General features: G+C 37.3%; 1 protein-coding gene across 1 annotated transcript; it reads right to left on the bottom strand.

Moving 5' to 3' along the window:
- Window positions 1-4,441: 4,441 nt before the first annotated feature.
- Window positions 4,442-18,088, bottom strand: LOC145692833 (large ribosomal subunit protein mL63). Its single transcript, XM_081768333.1, has 3 exons — window positions 17,932-18,088; window positions 10,067-10,178; window positions 4,442-4,692 (listed from the first exon to the last, which is right to left on the bottom strand). Exons 1-3 carry the CDS (start codon window positions 17,988-17,990, stop codon window positions 4,546-4,548), a joined length of 318 nt encoding a protein of 105 aa, XP_081624459.1. The 5' UTR covers window positions 17,991-18,088; the 3' UTR covers window positions 4,442-4,545.
- Window positions 18,089-18,319: the final 231 nt, after the last annotated feature.

The raw sequence follows: 18,319 nt of genomic DNA, 5'->3' as shown, positions 1-18,319 counted from the left end.
ACTTTTGCACACACATTCAGTGCACCCCTTAATATTTTCCAGATTCTTTTCAGATTTCTGCGATAAAGCAGGAAGGTCCAGAGGGTCAAAAAAGTAAAAAAAAAGAAAAAAGGATATCTTTTTAACAAAGATTCCTTTTTTCGCGATTTTCCTTCCTCAGATGCATGATAGACATATGTGTATGGTACCGTTTGAAAGGCTGTTCTGTTCTAAAAAGAATGATGTACGAACCATAATCCTAGTATAAATAGGGATGTCTCATTTAATGTTTACCTGAGATCCTTTTTTATACCGGAATCTGGAGTATTGTAGAGATATTTTTGGCGGGCTTACTTTTGCACCTAGAAGATTGAAATTTTGCACACACATTTAGTACACCCCTTAGTATTTTTCAACTTGTTTCAGATCTCTGCGTTAAAACAGGGGAGTACAGAGGGTGAAAAAAGTACAAAGAAGGAATATTTTTTAAACAAATAATCCATTTTTTCATGATTTTCCCACCTCAGGTACATGATGGAGACATGTGAGTGGTACCGTTTGAAAGTATGTTCTATTCTGAAGGGAATGATGTACGAATAATGATCATAGAATAAATAGGGATGTCACAGGAAAATTTTATATTACATCGGGGTCATCTGGGGCATTGTGGGAATATTCTTAGCTCATTGGTAAACATTTTCCCGCACTTAGTTTTCAAGATAGAAGCTTGAATTTTTTTATACGTATTTAGTACACCCCTTTGTATTCTTCAGTTGATTTTGAGATCTGTGCGTTAACAAAGGGGGTCCAGAGGAGATCAAAGTTTGAAAAAAATCAGAAAAAAAAACAGATTTTTCCTCAAAATTTCTCGTCTTAGGGACACGATAGGAAAACGTAAATGGAACCGTTTGAAAAGTTGTTCTATTCTGAAGAGAATGATGTACTAACCATGATCCTAGGATAAATAGGGATGTTGCTGTAGCTGATTGACTGAAATTCACTAATTTACCTTTAAAAAGCCATAATTTAAAATGGTTAATGTATATAGTTTCATTTGGAAATGTAAAACTTTTGCATATATTACTGGTTCATAGAAAAAATGGTACCATATAATATTTGTCGTTGTGTAAGTGTGTATTGGTTATTTGTCTTCCCGTGGAGTTAAGACAGCTACAGGAATTGCGTTTTAATTGCATGCGTCGTAGCATATGCTTGTGGTATTTACTGTCTTTCATTTTCTAAGAGTATTAACATACACTTAATGGCAAGTGTGGAATTAAAAATGTAAGTTGTTTATTAATCCCAAGTTTCAATATAACTTCTACAAAACAAGCCTCATTATTCATTAGTATGATCAATAATACCCTTTCTATTTATTTGTTTTACAAATACGTTATTAAATAATCTGATCACACAATTTTCCAGACAGAATTTTAGATGTTCATAAGCAAGGAATCAAGGGTCAGTACCTATGTGCGTTGCTCTTGTCAATTTACTTAATTAAGTATGAAACACGATATACGGTATTTTAACTCAAAAAGATAGTATCCTATTAGTTATACAATCTTTCGTAAAATAGTGTTAGAAACAACCAGGAACACTAACATTGATATACACATATTCAGATCATATCTTGCCCCCCCACTTTTAACATCCAATCGCATGTTGCACTGCCGATTATCAGGGACGGTCTTCTCTCCCCAGAAGTGATCGGGGTGCGGTAGTCGGATAGTGAATACGGTAATTGAGTACTGTAACAAATAGAGAGTGTGTGCAATGTGCTGCACACTTTGTGCGATACCTGTGCGCGCATTGCCGTGAACATGAGGACACCATGTCTTTTCAACAGTTCTTGGAAGTCAGGATGGCTCAGTGGTATCCTGACTTTGGTACGTGGGGTCCTTGGTTCGGTTCCAAGCCAAGCAAGTTTGTGATGAACATCGTACTTGTGGGTTTCCTCAGGGTAGTCCCATTTCCTCTCATATTTTCATGCCACCAATTATTCCATCATCATTCACTTGTCTCAATCATCCGTCTCCCTTAGCCTAAAGGGCATAATACACTGAAAGATTTCATTTCATTTTGAACATTTTTGGATGCTTGTGGGCAAAGCTGTGGAGAGTGCATTTCATAGGATTCAGCACTAACGACTCACAGTGATGGTTTCTTCCCAACGGAGAAAACACATAATGAATGAACTCCACCATATATTATAAGGGCAACATCTTGCAGGGGTTCCAGAAACAGTCCTGGACTTGGACGAAGAATCAACCACTGTCCTGACAGTTCGCGCTTACCGTACAAGATCCATTTTTCATCAAAAGTGGCAACCGAATGCTGAAAACTTTCCTGATTATTTCTTAAATTCAGAGAACTGTATATTTCCAGTCGGCGATACTTGTTGGTCAGTGTTAACTCATCGCATCCATGAATTCAACTTTTTCACCTTATGAATTTCACTGAGCCGTCACACGGCTGCCAATATTGTATGGCTAATTAGTCTACAATAGCACGAAGTCCGCTTCCATTGTGTTTCTTAGGAATTCATCTGAACATGATGTTGATCGTGCCCAGTGGGCTAATTTTACAATGTTGTGTGACCAGGACGAAAATCTGAGAAACGATGGCGAATGGTGTGTCCATTCATTATACGTGTACCAAATATAGCTAAGGTGTTTGCGGCTTGCTGTGCATAATCTTGCAGTCTAAATTCGTACAGAAATATCCCTCCCAATTTTGTGTTCTCAATGGTGCATTTTCATACGTCCCTGTTCAACAACGCACTGTCTCCTTATTGTATAGGCACCCAGCTTGTTTGTAGAGAGTTCTAGATGTGTGACGTTAGTCCATCCCTGCATTGTATTGCTGAGGCTCCCACTGGACGTCGGAAAGGACTTTTCATTCGCACCAATTTGGTGTCTTTATATCTACTAATTGTACTTCAGTGAAACGTGGCAATTATAGCCATAAATCAGGGCGGATCCAAGGGAGGGCTGTAGAGGCTATAGCCCCCCTTGACCCTCAGGTATACACTGGATAAAATAGACTTCAATCCTGTTTTACACTGGATAAAGCGGCAAACTATGGTTTAGCCCCTCCCTTGATCATATCCTGGATCCGCCACTGTAAATATCGCATGTTCTAAAAATAGCGTCCACAGGCTACAGAGCACTACTCTACAAATAAAAAAAAAGCGAAAAACATATATAAATTTATACCTTTCAGGTCCTTGTCTGGATACGCCAATTGCATTGCGGCAACGTCGCAGATATGAATCAAGAAAAGATCTACCAATCCATCAAATAGTTACATCGATTTTTTCCAGATGGCAGTTCAGGTCTGTAGATGTTGACAATAGGGCCATTTATTAGCGTAACAATCGATGTAACTGGTTGATGGATTCGTAGAGCAATACTAACGGCTCCAAGTTAATCTACAATGTTGCCACATAGTGAAACTTTTGATTCCTTATAGCGACTCAAGGAAGCCTGGGAGGTTATACAATTATATATATATATATATATATATATATATATATATATATATATATATATATCACTTTATTTTGACTTGAAGAATAAGGCTCTGTTGTCTGTGGGTGCCATTTTTAGAACACCCGATATACATCTTTCGAACTACGAGGGCCACTATTTACATATCAGTGTTGAGCCTTGACAACACACTGTAGTTAGGCGCTGCTTTTTATTTATTTATTTATTTAGAAACGTGTGACAGTGTTGACCACAACGTACTTCAAATGTTTTGTCAATAGCTTTATTTGTGTTGTTTACGTTGACTTGAAGATTGCGTGACAACAGGAAAATGGAATTAACTCGTGAAATTTTTCGTGCGATGATTTATTACGATTTTCGACGTGGATTATCAAGACAAGAGTGCATCAATCAATTTACTCCCACATTTGGCGACGAAGTCCCATCCTTTGCCACTGTGAAACGCTGGTATAATGATTTTACACGTGGCCGCCATTCGCGAAGATTGTCCAAAATCAGTTGTTATTCAAGAAAACATTGATACTGTGCAAAACCTAATACTGCAAGATCGTCATGCTACATACTGTTAGGTTGAGGCAACCCTAGGCATTAGTTCCACCAGTACAAATAAAATATTACATGATCATTTAGCTGTGAGAAAGGTTTGTTCTCGTTCGATCCCACATAATTTGACAAAAACTCAAAAAGAAGCTCGCGTCGATTGGTGCGCACAAATGCTCAATAAATACAATGGCGGTGCTACAATAGACGTATATAAGATTGTAACAGGTGACGAACCATGGATACATGCATATGAACCGGAACGTAAACAGCAGTTGACTATATGGGTGTTTAAAGTTGAACCAATCTAACAAAAGTTGTTCGCGCTCGGAACGCGAGGAACGTAGAACGCTCAACTCTGAATGGTACACAACAATTTGTTTTTAAAAGGGTTAAAGAAGACAAGAACAAAGTAATTAACGTTTTTATTACGAAGTACTTGCACAAAATGAAAATAACTACTTACAAAACAATACAACACACAGTATACGTACAAAGCTTTATGTGGCAATGGCTAGTCCCAGGCGTCTCGAACTTTTAAATGATTAAAAATATCCATAACATACATGTGAGGCTTAAAATCCTTTGCCCTTTCCTCTTTCTTCTTATCCAGCCAGGCTTCGTGTTTGCCAAGCTCTTTCGCATGACCCTGGGATTGTTCCTGAAAATAGAAAAAACACACGTATACATAATTCAACTCCCTCTTCCATATAGAAAGTCAGAATGTCTATATACGGAGAGTACAAACTGAAATCTGGAAATTGTCACAAAATCTCGATTATTCAGATCCTGTATGCGTGTTATTCCTAAACTTAATTCTCAATCTATCCCTCTGTTCCGCTGTTTTAATTTCTCCACAAACAATTTTGAATCACAACTTAAAAACTAATCACCTTATACTTGTTGTGAACGCTTAGTGATTTTGTCTGTTCATACTGAAGCTTGTTCGGTGTACGGACAAAATTAGGATTACTACCGCCATCTGGGAACGACGCGTCTGTTGTTGTGAGCAGTAGTTTGTCTGAAGTTGTAGCCGTCATCCAATGACGTCTAAACTAAACCATGGAAGGGTATATCATGGGCATGGTCCTTGCTTGCTTTTTGTACATATACGTAATGAACATGTCGAGAAAACAGGTTTACACCCGGGGTGAGAACTGTGAAAGCTGTCCGTTACGCATACCAGGAACGCGTAGCGAAACAGTCGTTACACAAAGTAGAAAGAAAGGCACCAAAGGAAGAACAGGGATCTGCAATTCAACTCAACATGCAATTTAATTTGCCATCTTCAACTACGAACACAGTCATTCGTAAGCGATTCCAGCTGAGGTCTGTCCTTAAGGCCCAGGTACACCACTTACTCCCACGCCACTTCGCAGAACGATAAACGAACTGCAGGAAACTATGAAAAACACATGACGGAGTCCAAATGGTAGGCAGTCATCATAACAGATGAAGATACATCCATTTTACTGCCGGAGTTGCATTCGAGTTCTCACATACAGTCAAAACGATGCAACGGACCGCTGCAACTTTGTTCGATACTGGCAAGAGGGTTTATTACTGTTATGGTGTGTTACAGAGAAGATGCTGAACCGTAAGGTCGATAAAAAAGTGAAAGTGAGCGTAAAATAATTCCAGGAATCCATTATGACATCTACCTCTTAGATTCACATTGCATAATTGTACGGTGCTGATGCCAAGATGGTGAGGAGTCATATCGACAAGCTTTAAACTAATGCCACTAAAACATCTTCTCTGCGTTTCTTCTTCTTATTATTATTATGAGATGAAACGGGAATTAAGAATTCGTTATCATTTCGTTTCAAAACATTCCTGTGAAGAGTCCTGGTGTTAGTCCAATGGACTTCTGCGGGTCTGGCCTGTTGAAAAGACATACCCTACATTGGCGTCCACGAACTTTCCCTGATCTCTGAAAAGCCTATAGGGTGAACTAGGACCAAATTTCCTTGCCTGCGATTTGCCTGTATTTCTCCTAATAGAAACTTCGATATCAAGTGATAACTCACAGTGCCGGGAATTCAATCGAACATTATCGCTGGTGAAACTATAGGAAGGAACGACTAAACTATAGGAAGGTATAAATAAAATCCATGTATCTTACGAAGAATAAAATACGCTACGTATTTTTAAACGTTTTTGTGTGTGTATGTGTGTTTTGTGTGTGAGGGTGTGGGGTAAAAGTTGGATATTGTTAATTGTACTATAGAAATCATCAAGCTGTCATAATGCAGTGTTGAATTAATTCTACTATTGTGGTTACTTTTGGTGATGCACCATTGGAATCGTTTGCGTGTAGCGCTCAGTTGAATAATATCGACCCAGCTTTGCTCTACTACCCATGGGTACTGTGGGTTTCGGGGACCACAGCACGGCGTGTCCTCAGATTGAGGTCAAAGTCTCTAGATACAGAGGTTAACTACGAATGGATTGAATAAGCAGTCGCGGACAAACGACAAGAAGTGTTTGGAGTGAGGCTATCAACTTAATTCTGTAAAAAAGACTCTCGTTCAGAAACATTCACAGAAGCCTCACTTCACAACCTCCGCAAAGCAAAATGGACACGAAATGTGAAATCGATTAACTAACCACCAGATATTTACTATTCGTCAAATACTCGAAAAGAAATTGGAACACAATACTCCAATACATCAATTATTTACTGATTTCAGAAATGCCTACGACTCGTTACATGCTTTCCAATGCTAAATGCTAATGAAAAAAATATAGGAAATCACGGCGAAGCCGTGAGATGTGAAAAAGAAACATTTCAATTATCCAATAGGTAGAAAAAAAAAATCACATGGAAATTACATCTTTCCTTATAAAGTCAACGCTGTACGCTCAATAGATGTCACTGAAAAAGAAAATTGGATATCAGAACAGGAATGACAGAACAGAAAAAGCACAAATGACAATGGAATGCTGAAAACGCTACGGGGAAGATGCAGAAACCAATTCACCCTTCCTGGAACAACCATCTGAAATGTAAAATTAAATCTAAAATGTAAACATTCTGCAGCTGGCGCTTTTAAGATAAGATTTGACTATGTGTAACATATTCTATAGTTATTTGCCCTCAGTGCAAAAAGTATTGGTATATCTAAATAAATTATTTATAAGTCTTTCAAATCACCACTTCATAGAACTTTTTAATGAGTATGACGAAACTAGTTTACATTTTGCTCCATTTTGTAGGTGTATGGATACTTTTTGCGCTAACTATATATTGTTTGGTGTAATTATTTTTAGACAATAAGCAGGAAAGGGCGAAGCACAAAAGAGTGTTCATTCAATCACCCTACTGTGCTGACAAAAGGCCCTTCAACCACTCACACCTTTTTTTCTTTTTTCCTTTCAAGTTATTTTTAGAAGTGGAAGTAGCAATGCCACAAAAATATAAGAGGTTTCGTTAAAATGTAGGAAATATAGGAGCATTGGAAAGTCTGCGGTTAAGAGGGAAACCTTGCACAACATTCTTACTGAATCTGGAATACCAAAAAAGTTCTCAGACAAATTAAGATGTGTTTAAACGAAATGAAATCTTTGAGTTTTACGTCCCACGGTTATGCCAGCTAGGCTAAAGGCTTGATGAGAAATAAATGAAATGGTGGAATGAAGAAAGTGGGAGGAAACAGAGAAATCCCGAGGAAACCCACGCACACAATGTTTGTCCACTACAAAGTTCGCTTGGCGGAAGCAGGGTTTGAACCCGGAACCCCGTGCACCAGAGGTGAACGCTCTACCACTGAGCCACTGCGGCCCCAAACGGCAGTGTTTAAACGAATCTGAAAGTAAAGTGCAAGTAGGAAAACAACTGTCCACAAGTTTTCACGTCAAAAATGACCTGAAACATGGGGACGCGTTGGCTCCAGTATTGTCCAGTTGAATGGCACCCACCAGGTTATGCCTCATGTTGATGATAGGGGACAATATAAGAACAGAAAGAAACGCAGACGCCTGTAGGGACATTGGTTTTGAAGTAAATGCAGAGAAAAGTAAATATATGTAAGTTCACCGTGACGGTAATACTGCAAATTATGAACACGATATAATATTAAATAATACTTTGATGGCAAAACGTACAAAATAAGTTTACAAGTGGAGTGTATACTTCGCTTGTTACAAGACAAAAGAAAGACAAGGTAAAAACACTTTGTAGACCATATTTTCCATCACTGTTATTATTATTCAATGATGTAATACCTGAATTTCTTTCTCGTTTGAGAACTAACAGATTTTTAGAAATGAAGAGGGGAAGACTAAAAATGACGTGGAAAGACAAAGATATGAGACGATTTGAGGGAAAGGGGATGGAAAAAGGATTCCTAAGACAAAGGAGTTGAGAAGAAAAGAATTAAAGACAGAAATGCTGGCCCCATATAAAGATAAGAAAATTCGAACACAAAGATCTCTTTATAGGAGTATTACAAATATGAATACAATGTATCTTTAACATAACATAGGATAAACATAACGTCAGATTTTTGTTTCAGTTTAAAAGGTAAAATACAGTAGATCCAGATTTTAAGAATCCATTTCTTAGCAAACAAATCAGTTCACGAACTAGTTTTCTGAACATTTTTTCCTCTGAGCTCACGAACAATATTTCGAGATTAAATAATAATAAAAGATATAAATAAATAAAACTTTAGATCCATTTCTTGTGCGCACATCTGAAAACGCAGGGAGAAGAGGCAAAGAAATCTCGTGTCACTGTTGTTCACTATTTTTATTCTCTCCTTCGAATCTGTAGTTTCTTCCTCTGTCATTCATCTGTGCCAGCAAATATTAACAACCAAATTAAGAGTAAGGTGCATTACTCTTTTGTTTAATTTAGTGTTACTTATATGTCTTGACAAATTATTTTATTTTCAATTTGCAATCTTCAACCCACTTAATACGTGTGAAAACATATGTACCACGAATTAGAACAGATGAATTGCACTTACAATGAGAACAGATAATTTTAATGGGAAAAATAATCTCGGTTCACGAACACAAACAACATTACGAAACGGATTAAGTTCGTGACACGATAATGCACTGTAAATGGAATGAAGTACTGTACACTGAAATTCCACACTTTCAGAGAACGGTTTGGCAGATACATACTTTACGAGAGTATAGTCAGTTGAAAGAGACTCGCCTTTAAGTTTCTTCAGGGTTGCTTTAGTAAAATTGCTTAATGATGTAATTGGATGCATATTAAATAGCTGAAAAGACTCACTTTTGAGCGTCCTTTCCTCTTTTAAAGGATGCTTATAGGTGAACCTTTTCAACTATTTAATATGTGTCAGATATTATCGTTAAGCAACTGATCCCATAACCAACTTATAGCGTTATATATTCAATAAGTTCCATATATAGCTACAAAACATTTTATACTGTGAATATCAGCAACAAGAAGCAGAAAGGTTGAGTTGATTTTGAGTTTAACATAGCAGCCAGACTACCTGAGACGTGGACCTACTGATTAATGTGGAATCCGAACCACATGAGCTCCCACTGGGAATCGAACCCAAGTCTCCCACGCCAAAGGCGCGTAGATAACCGCATAGCCACGAATGACCTCAGAGGAAGCAGAAAGAAAGTCAGCCAGGAACTGAAAGTATTATCTCAGTGTCTGATCGGCAGATACAATAAAAATTATCAGTATGGATGATTGTAAGTTATACTCGAATTCGAAACCTTTTAAGCCCGCTTGGCTCAGTGGTAGAGCGTTCATCTGTGGTGCATGGGGTATCTGGCTCGATCCCAGCTCGCGCCAAGTGAGCTTTTTGGTAGACACACATTGTGCGCGTGGGTTTTCTTGAGGTTCTCCCGTTTTTCCCTGCACACTTTCTTCATTTATTTCTCATCATCACCGTCTCCTTTAGCCTAGCTGGTATAACCGTGGAACGTAAAACTCAAAGATTTCATTTCATTATTTCGAAAGCTTTTGGTTCAAAATAAAGGCTAGAAACTAAATTAATAGGTGTCTACAGAAAAATAATTTTAAGTGGTATACTTACAACTGTCAAATACGGATACCTTAAGTACAACATATTTTCTTCCTCTATTGCAAGTCTTTTCCTCATGTTCGCCGCAGCAAGATCAGTTACTATAATGGGCAACCGGTCTCTCCTTGAAAACAATTAAGAAGTACATTAGGCGAGTATATAATATATGGAGATACGAGAACAAACTACCTGAGACCCCATTTTTTACATGCGGGGAAAATAATGAATTACCTTTCATAGAAAAATAAAGAGAAGAATTTAACCCCTATTTTTTGTCCTAATTTTTTTTCGTATTCTTTTGTCGTGGGGTCTCACAGACCCCAATATTGTAGACTGTATCTATATTGAAAATTACCACTAAGAAAGTAATATTACAATTTATAATGACCATCTTAGACTGTATCTATATTGAAAATGACTACTAACAATTTACTATTACAATTTACAGTCACAACTAACTTAACATAACCTAATATCGTAGATTGTATCTATATTGAAACTCACGACTAACAATTTACTGTTACCACTTACAATGACCACTGACCTAACCTAACCTAACAATTTATTATTTTGCTTAATATTAATTTAAAAAGCTAATCCTCTTCTGTTTTACAATTTAATCTTTATTAATGCTCTAAATACAATTTCACATTTTGTACTTTTGAACCTATTTCTCATTATTACAAGAGAACTAAGTTTTTCACGTTGATTTACGTGTTGCAACAAATAACTGCTTGGTGCTCTGCACAAAAGTGTTTGTTGCATTTTTCACAAACTATTCTATTTTTTCTGTCCTCTTTCCTATCATAAAGATGACAACGCTTTGATCTGTTTTCAGATGACGCTGAAATTATTGAAGTCCTTTCAGTTTTGGAGATTCCAAAGTGTTTCATTGCTTCAGTCACTGATTTTGGTAACCGTGTTGACATCTCGCATCTTCTCTGCATGTGAGCTTTTACCATATCCTCGATAAGGCTGGTTAAAAATTTACGCCTCGCATTGAGTTTATTGCATAAATCTGGATTTTGAATTTTGAAACTTCTAGATGCATTCAGTGCAGAAACATCTACCTTATTGAAGAACACAGCTAATGGCCACCTTTTTGTTTGCCGTTTTGTTGTGAATTCTCTCACCATTTGGTCAAATTTATCCACCGCCCCATTGGTCTTGTTATATCTGGCTTTTTCTTATCTGTGTCAGATACAGCGGTATCATGATGCTGCGTGCTGAGTAAAATCACAGCTTTGCATCCCTTAGGTGCATAACTTAGATCGTTAGGTCTCCGTTGAATCCGAAGACAGGTGTCAATGGACTACGAGATTTACTAGGTTGCATAAAGTCCGGGATTTCACGTTTGTTGTTCTTCATTGTTCCAATGAGAGTGAGATTCTGAGTTAGCAGCAACTGAGCAAGTTCAACACTTGTAAAATAATTTTAAATAGTAATGTTCCTTCCACTTTTGAACAAATGTTTTGAAAGTTTCATAACAAGGTTCTGAGCCAGATTTTTCTCCACAGTACAGAGCTAATATTTTCATCTGTTATAACAGTTCGAGGTCTCTTAGGCTTAGACATAATAAAGAAGAACAAATAATTTCATCCGAAAAACTAATTGTTTGGAAAACCAATTAGGCATACGCTACACTACAATGATTTACAGGGAGAGACGAAAACAGCTCAATCACACTAGCAAATGAAGAAATTCTTAACTTTTCTTCTCAGATTGGAAGAAATTACGATCAACTAAGGTCTGTCATGACATGAACAAACTTTCTGTTTGCTTTGCATCCATCAAATTCTGGATGCGCGTATTCCTAATTCGATCAAATAACTTCACAGTGGATGCAAGGTATATTCATTTGTAGATAACACAGTCCCATCTTCTAGATTGTCAATGATAAATTTGCCAGTCATACAAAGTTACGTCACTCCGCAATTTTCCAGCGATAATGTAGAGGGTAGGACTCTGCTACCTACAAATGAATACACCTTGGATTTACCGGTGAAGACATCTAACTTGCCTAACTGAAGTAAGGTCACTTGGTCGATTTGGTGGTAAACTAACACACATAAATACGCTGAAAGAAGACAATCGTTCTCCCATCATCCTTATTTGGAAATATTCTGTGATTATTAGAGTAAAAGAAAAGTTGGAATCACAAATTAATAAATTGTCTTTTCCTAGTACTTTCCCCCTTGCAACAGACAATTCGCTCTAGTTCCTTAGCACCATCAACCAGTGACGGATCTAGGGGTTAAAATTGGGGGGAGGAGAAACCAGATTCCAGTCTATGATAGGTATATAATGAGTTTACGCAAACCATTTTAATTTGAAAAATATATATAAATAGTAGCTTCAATTGTTTTTGACGTTCAAAAATTTGAAGAGGCCTGGTCCACCAGCCCCGGCTCGATCCGCCACTGCCATCAACAAACAAGTACGAACTACTTTGAATTCATTTTACACGAGGTTAATTGTCAGAAAGTCTAAGTAATACATTTTAAAATTTCTTCATAACTGTTAGCAAACTGACTCCCAGTTGGGGTCACACAGACCCCACGACAGAAAAAGCAGGGTTGTTTACAAATAAGTAAGATAACTATGACTTAGGCGAAAGAAAAAATTTTTATAGTCATAAAATATACTGTAAAATTTAATTTCTGAAGATGTCAGAAACGTACTGTGTTTTAAGTATCAAAATAAGGAAATAATCGAGCCGTGTGAATCCTTGGGGTCTGTGAGACCCCACGACATAAAACTGGGGTTAATAAAACTGAATGCTGTTCATACTGCAAATAAGAATATACAAAAGAAAGTCACAAAGTTAAACACCAGGATCATATAACAGGAGAATCTGAAGCTCCTCTTCGTAATCATTATAATTTAAAAGATGAAACAAACACACAAAAAATTAATACCTAACAACGAAGAATGATATATATCATACAGTAAAAACGTAGGAACTATCAAATTAAAATTTGTACAGTCTGCCGCAAAAAGCATGTAAGTTTATTGTGAAACTACGCCTAACAGTGCAGAGAATCAACATAACGTCTAAGTGGCACGAATCACGCCAGGAGAAACCTCGGCGTTCTTCCCTGCACACTTATTTTGGAGCAAAAGACTTCGTAATTTCAGAATAAACTTACATGCTCAAGTTGCAGGTTCTTTTTGGCTGCGGACTGTACATTCATTTAGATTTATAGCTTCTAGTTTAGACAAATTATCAACAAACTTAACAGTAGAACAATTGGTTTATAGACAATACTTCTATCTCGATCAAGAACAATTTAAAATTGTAATAAGAAAAAGTTTACCCATACGATTATTTTGATAATTTGAGTAAATTTAGGAAAAAAAAAAAAATATTTGCCACTAAAAGAAACATTCTACAACAAGCTTAACAACACAGAAATTAGTAATAAACACTAGTAACATGAAAAGACAGTTTGGAATAAATTTAAGATTAAAAAAAAACTTTGATAATATCATGAGTTATACTTAAAAACAGATATGTTATTATTAGCAGATGTACTCGAAAATTTTAGGGAAATATGTATAAAATCTTACGGACTTGATCCATTTGGTATACCGGTATGACATATCCAGATTTAGTTTGTGATGCTATAGTAAATATGAAGAGTATAGAATTACAACTATTACGTGATTTTGATATGGTTTTCATGATACATAGAGGCATAAGTGGAGGAATTAATCAATGTTTAAAAAGATACGTAAAGGCAAATCTATATACGGTATATATAAATGACAGTGACTATATTTATGACTTCGTACTCCTTGAATCACCCGACCGACCTCGATCAAATTTTTTAACACAGACGATAGACGAAATAGACGAGGTTCGGGCGCAGAATTTTTTTTTTTTTTTTTTATCACCTCATTTTGACAATGCAAGTTAAGGAAGAAGAAGATATTTAAAAATGACCGAAAATGACCAATATTAGTGTCAAATCCATAGATTTCGTGGTTGCTGATACGAACAGTGACACTTCCGATGCCGTTTAAATCAAAATTCTCTGCTTTATGCCCAAAATCAAAGTATTCTCTCCGTGCGAGAAACGGGTCATCTGCTAGTAATAAATATATGGAAGCGAAAATGAAAGGGTTCCTGTCTTATGTAAGAATACCTGATAATTACGATACTGGTTACGTATTGGTAGCAGATCTTGATATTAAAAAAAACATAAGCAAATAACATAAACTACTCCTTAACTCCTCAAAAATGTGTAGCCTAGAGCCTGTCTATTTCTCCTGTGCCCTCGGAAAATATGCGAACTATACTTCGGCCCCACCCCCGCCTACCCTCTGGCGGACAAAACCCTCCCTTTGCTGAGGGAAAAGAAGTGAATGACCTCAGCTGTGTTGCCAATTTGTCATTCAATCGTTTGATCTTGACGAGTGAAGATCGTAGGCTACTTAAAGGAGGCTAATAAGACAGAGCTCAGCGAAGTCCGTGAAATAATTCATTGTGGCAACGCTTCCGCATTCAACAATTGAAAGATGTCTGCCGCAGCAACTTGTACCTCCTCTTTCGAGGGAGGTACGGGAAAACACACATCGACAGGAGCGCCAGCGGGGGCACAGTTCAAATAAAAAGGCTCTACCTGGTTCTAAACAGCTTACACTATTACCAACTCTATATGATAAAGAAAAATATGTGATGTCCTATCGAAACTTAAAACAATGCCTGTCACCTGGATTAAAATTAAAGACACTGTATCGAGTAGTAGAGTTTAAACAGTCAGATTGGTTAATGAATTACATCAATCTAAATACACAGATGCGAACAAAAACAACAAATGATATTGAGAAAGACTTTCATAAGTTAATGAACAACTCAGTGTTTGGAAAAGATAATGGAAAATATTACAAAATGAGTAAATATTAAATTGGTAAGTGACGAAAAGAAATATCAGAAATTTGTAACGAAACCAAGTTGTGGCATTCAATGGTTATTACATCGGGATATTACCTGTAACGTTCATAATAACGGAAAATATATAATCCAAAACGCAAGGTACGTGTCTCTATGTTGTCAAAAACTATTATGCGGTATCCTAGTTTATGGGTATTCCCACCGTCGCTGACGCGTTTAATCACTATGGACGGACTCCCGCGCAGGGCTCTCTTTCTTCACTCCTGCCCTAACTCGGATTGATTGCATTTGTGGTTTCTAGTGGCCACCGAACACAAGTTAATCAGTGTATTTTGCACAATAGGTGTTATGGCATACGTACACTGAAGCCCGTCTAATGGTACCGGTAATCTGGAGGAATGCAACTAAATACCCCAAAAATGATTGTGTAAGGTACTGAGAGTTGATTTAATGAAAAAGTGGGTTAAACCTCGCGGATGGCAGCCTTAAAGTACGAGTTATACTCAGGTCTTCTAAAGTCAATTTGCAATCATTAAAGCAACTCCTCTCTTAAGAAATACTTTTTAAGTCAGTACGAGTGCATTTCCGCTAAGAGAAGTTCATATTTCACGAATATAAGTAAACCCTTAGCCTTGTTTGTCAACTTAGCACAGGAAAGAAGTAGGCCTATTTTGCATGCATCCTAAAATATTTTGTCCAAGGGACAAATATTTGATACTGTAGTACGGTGTTGTTTATAGTGGTGGCTGGAAACATGAAAAGATAAGGATTCATTAGTGCGTAGTTTAGAGTTGCCATATTTCAAAAATGAAGATCTGGGACACTACTAAATTACGAGAACCTTTGAAATGCTTAAAATGGAAAGAAGTCTTATATACAAATTTACTTTCTTCCATTTGATAGAGTTGTTCAAGTATTACGTAATCATATTCAAGATCATTTTATTGGACTTTCTCCTCACTCGTTAAGCAAATGTGAGCAGATGATTTACCCCCCCCCCCCCCCCGGCAAGGAAAATTGCTTTAATTTTTCACGATCTGTTATGTTTCGTGGCTTTCAGAGTCTGTTTTAGATCATTCAAGGTATGATGTTTCCTTCCATACGTGTTCTCTCCGTGTTGTATCTATTTTCTTAGAACGGTTAATTCATTGGCAATATGTTCTGGCAGCGTTTGTTACCTTCAAGGAACTTCTTTAGTTGAATCTTTACTTTATTTCTGTTAGTTTTAACGAACTAACAACTCAATATCTCGTACGAATGCTTCAATCAATGTCAAAGTAATTAAATCGTGAACTTAATTCAATTTATTTATTTATTATTATTATTCCTTAACTTTTGAATTTCCATACTCAGAATTTGAGAAAAATAATTATACACCAAATGCTTGTTTGTGTAAAAGCAAACTATAATATCCCCTTTCTTTCTCCTTCGCTGAAATCCGGGAGATTTAAGCGTCCCGAGAAACATTTTTGAGATGCAGAACTCGATTCCTTGATGGTGCCGGATTTTACGGGACGAACGGCAGCCCAGCGTAATTCGCAACATTTAACAGTTTGAAGACAGCATACTGAATTTGAGCATTAAGACAATACAGATAAATACGTATCTAGTGACGAGCAAAGAAAGCATGAAAATAAGTAATACTTGTGATTAATAGACAACAAGGGTTCACTCGAGCAGATGGTTCTACCAAAGAGAAAATCTATAGGTAAAACACGATGTGAAACATTTTTGAATATTAAGAGTGTGAATATAAGTTAATTACTGTCAGTGCACAGCATACTGAAATTAATTTTGAATAATAGTGAAAGTGTAAGTGTATTCTTCTTCTATTCGTTTATGTGCATATCCCCGTCGCTGACGCCCCTACTCACTACGGGCGCATCCCCTTGCTACCGCTCGTGCTCTGTGTTGCGCTCCTGTTCTAATTCGGTTAGATAGTATTCATGCTTTTCAGTGCCCACCTAGTACAAGTTGGTTCGCGTTTTATGCACTGCAGTTTTTCTTCCTACATCACACTGTATTGATACTGACGCCCCACTAAAGCCAATCTGCAAGTAGCAATGGAGCTCCTCATTTAGTGCATCATCTACTAAAAGAAAAAATGAAATGAAATCTTAGAGTTTTACGTCCCACGATTATGCCGGTGAGGCTAAAGGAGACGGTGATGATGCTTAATGAATGAAATGGTGGAATGAAGAAAGTGGGAGGAAACGGGAGAACCCCGAGAAAACCTACGCACACGGTGTTTGTCCACCACAAAGTTCACTTGGCGGGGGCTGGGATCGAACCCGGGACCCCAAGCACCAGAGGTGAACGTTCTACCACTGAGCCACCGCGGCCCCATCTATCTACTAAAAGAATTTGAAAGCTCTAACTTATGGGCAAATTTATGCTTAACAGGTTAAACTTTGGTTAATGTATTTCCACGGGAATAGGCATCTCACAGGTAGGAACACAACATATTGAAAGAATTTCTGTAAAAATAATATGGTGCAAAGTGTAACTATGCAGATCCACAGAATGAAAATATACGAAGAAATTTAGATGTCTTCAATTTGCCCATTTTATCTCGAAAATAGAACCCAACGAACCCCTGCGGGGCTTCTAACACATTCCTATTATTACTTACACTATGGATGCGTGTAGTAAAACCGCACGCATATTACAAATTTAGGCATATCTCGGACAGATGGGGGCAGCCTTTATTACCTAGTAGTAGTAAAAGGAGGAAAAGGAACGGATTAGAAGTCCCGCAAAGGCTAATTGGTTTGTGTTCTTCACATAAGTCTGGCTCCCATTTTCCAACATAACCCCAAATTTATTCTGTAAACTTTATAAAAACGTAGATTCCTATAGTAATTCTGCGCCAGCGGTACCGCCTAACTAGATAATAGCTTTTGGGCTTAAACCGGTTTGACTTGAAACTTCCCACAACTAACTATATTTACACACAAAACACAAGATTTGGGAAACTTACCCTCTATAAATATGCCCGTTAGGCATTTTCTTTCGTAATAATAATGCTGTCAGCCGCATTTATTTCTGAAATATATTACTATCAGACACACACACGCTAAGAACTTTGTCTTGTTGTAGACCATTACCGGTCAAAAAGGTAGGTGCACCAGCTCGTCGCTAGTCCTGTGTGCTACGAATGCAAAATGGTCAAATGTGGACCTCACACGGAGGTTTATAATTCAGAAACAAATTTGAATAAAATATAGGACACAATTGGGAAGAAAGGACAAAATCGGGAAAGAAGTGCAGACAATGAAAGAGGGCTGGAAGCCAAGGTGAACAGGGCAAAAGTTAGAAGAAAGAAGGTAGTGTTAAATAAAAAAAAGAACAAAGAGTAGAAAAAAGAA

The sequence above is a fragment of the Thermobia domestica genome, chromosome 8 (assembly GCF_964235325.1).
Source record: "Thermobia domestica chromosome 8, izTheDome1.hap1.1, whole genome shotgun sequence".
NCBI lineage: Eukaryota > Metazoa > Arthropoda > Insecta > Zygentoma > Lepismatidae > Thermobia > Thermobia domestica.
This window is presented reverse-complemented; position numbering and strand designations above follow the sequence as displayed.

Bases quoted from the DNA above. Each gene is read 5' to 3' on its own strand.
- LOC145692833 (XM_081768333.1), bottom strand. From the start codon at position 17,990: ATGCGGCTGACAGCATTATTATTACGAAAGAAAATGCCTAACGGGCAT. The intron at 10,179-17,931 runs GTAAGTTTCCCA...ATTGTTTTCAAG, and splicing joins AACGGGCATATTTATAGAGG to GAGAGACCGGTTGCCCATTA. The intron at 4,693-10,066 runs GTAAGTATACCA...TTCTATTTTCAG, and splicing joins GGTATCCGTATTTGACAGTT to GAACAATCCCAGGGTCATGC.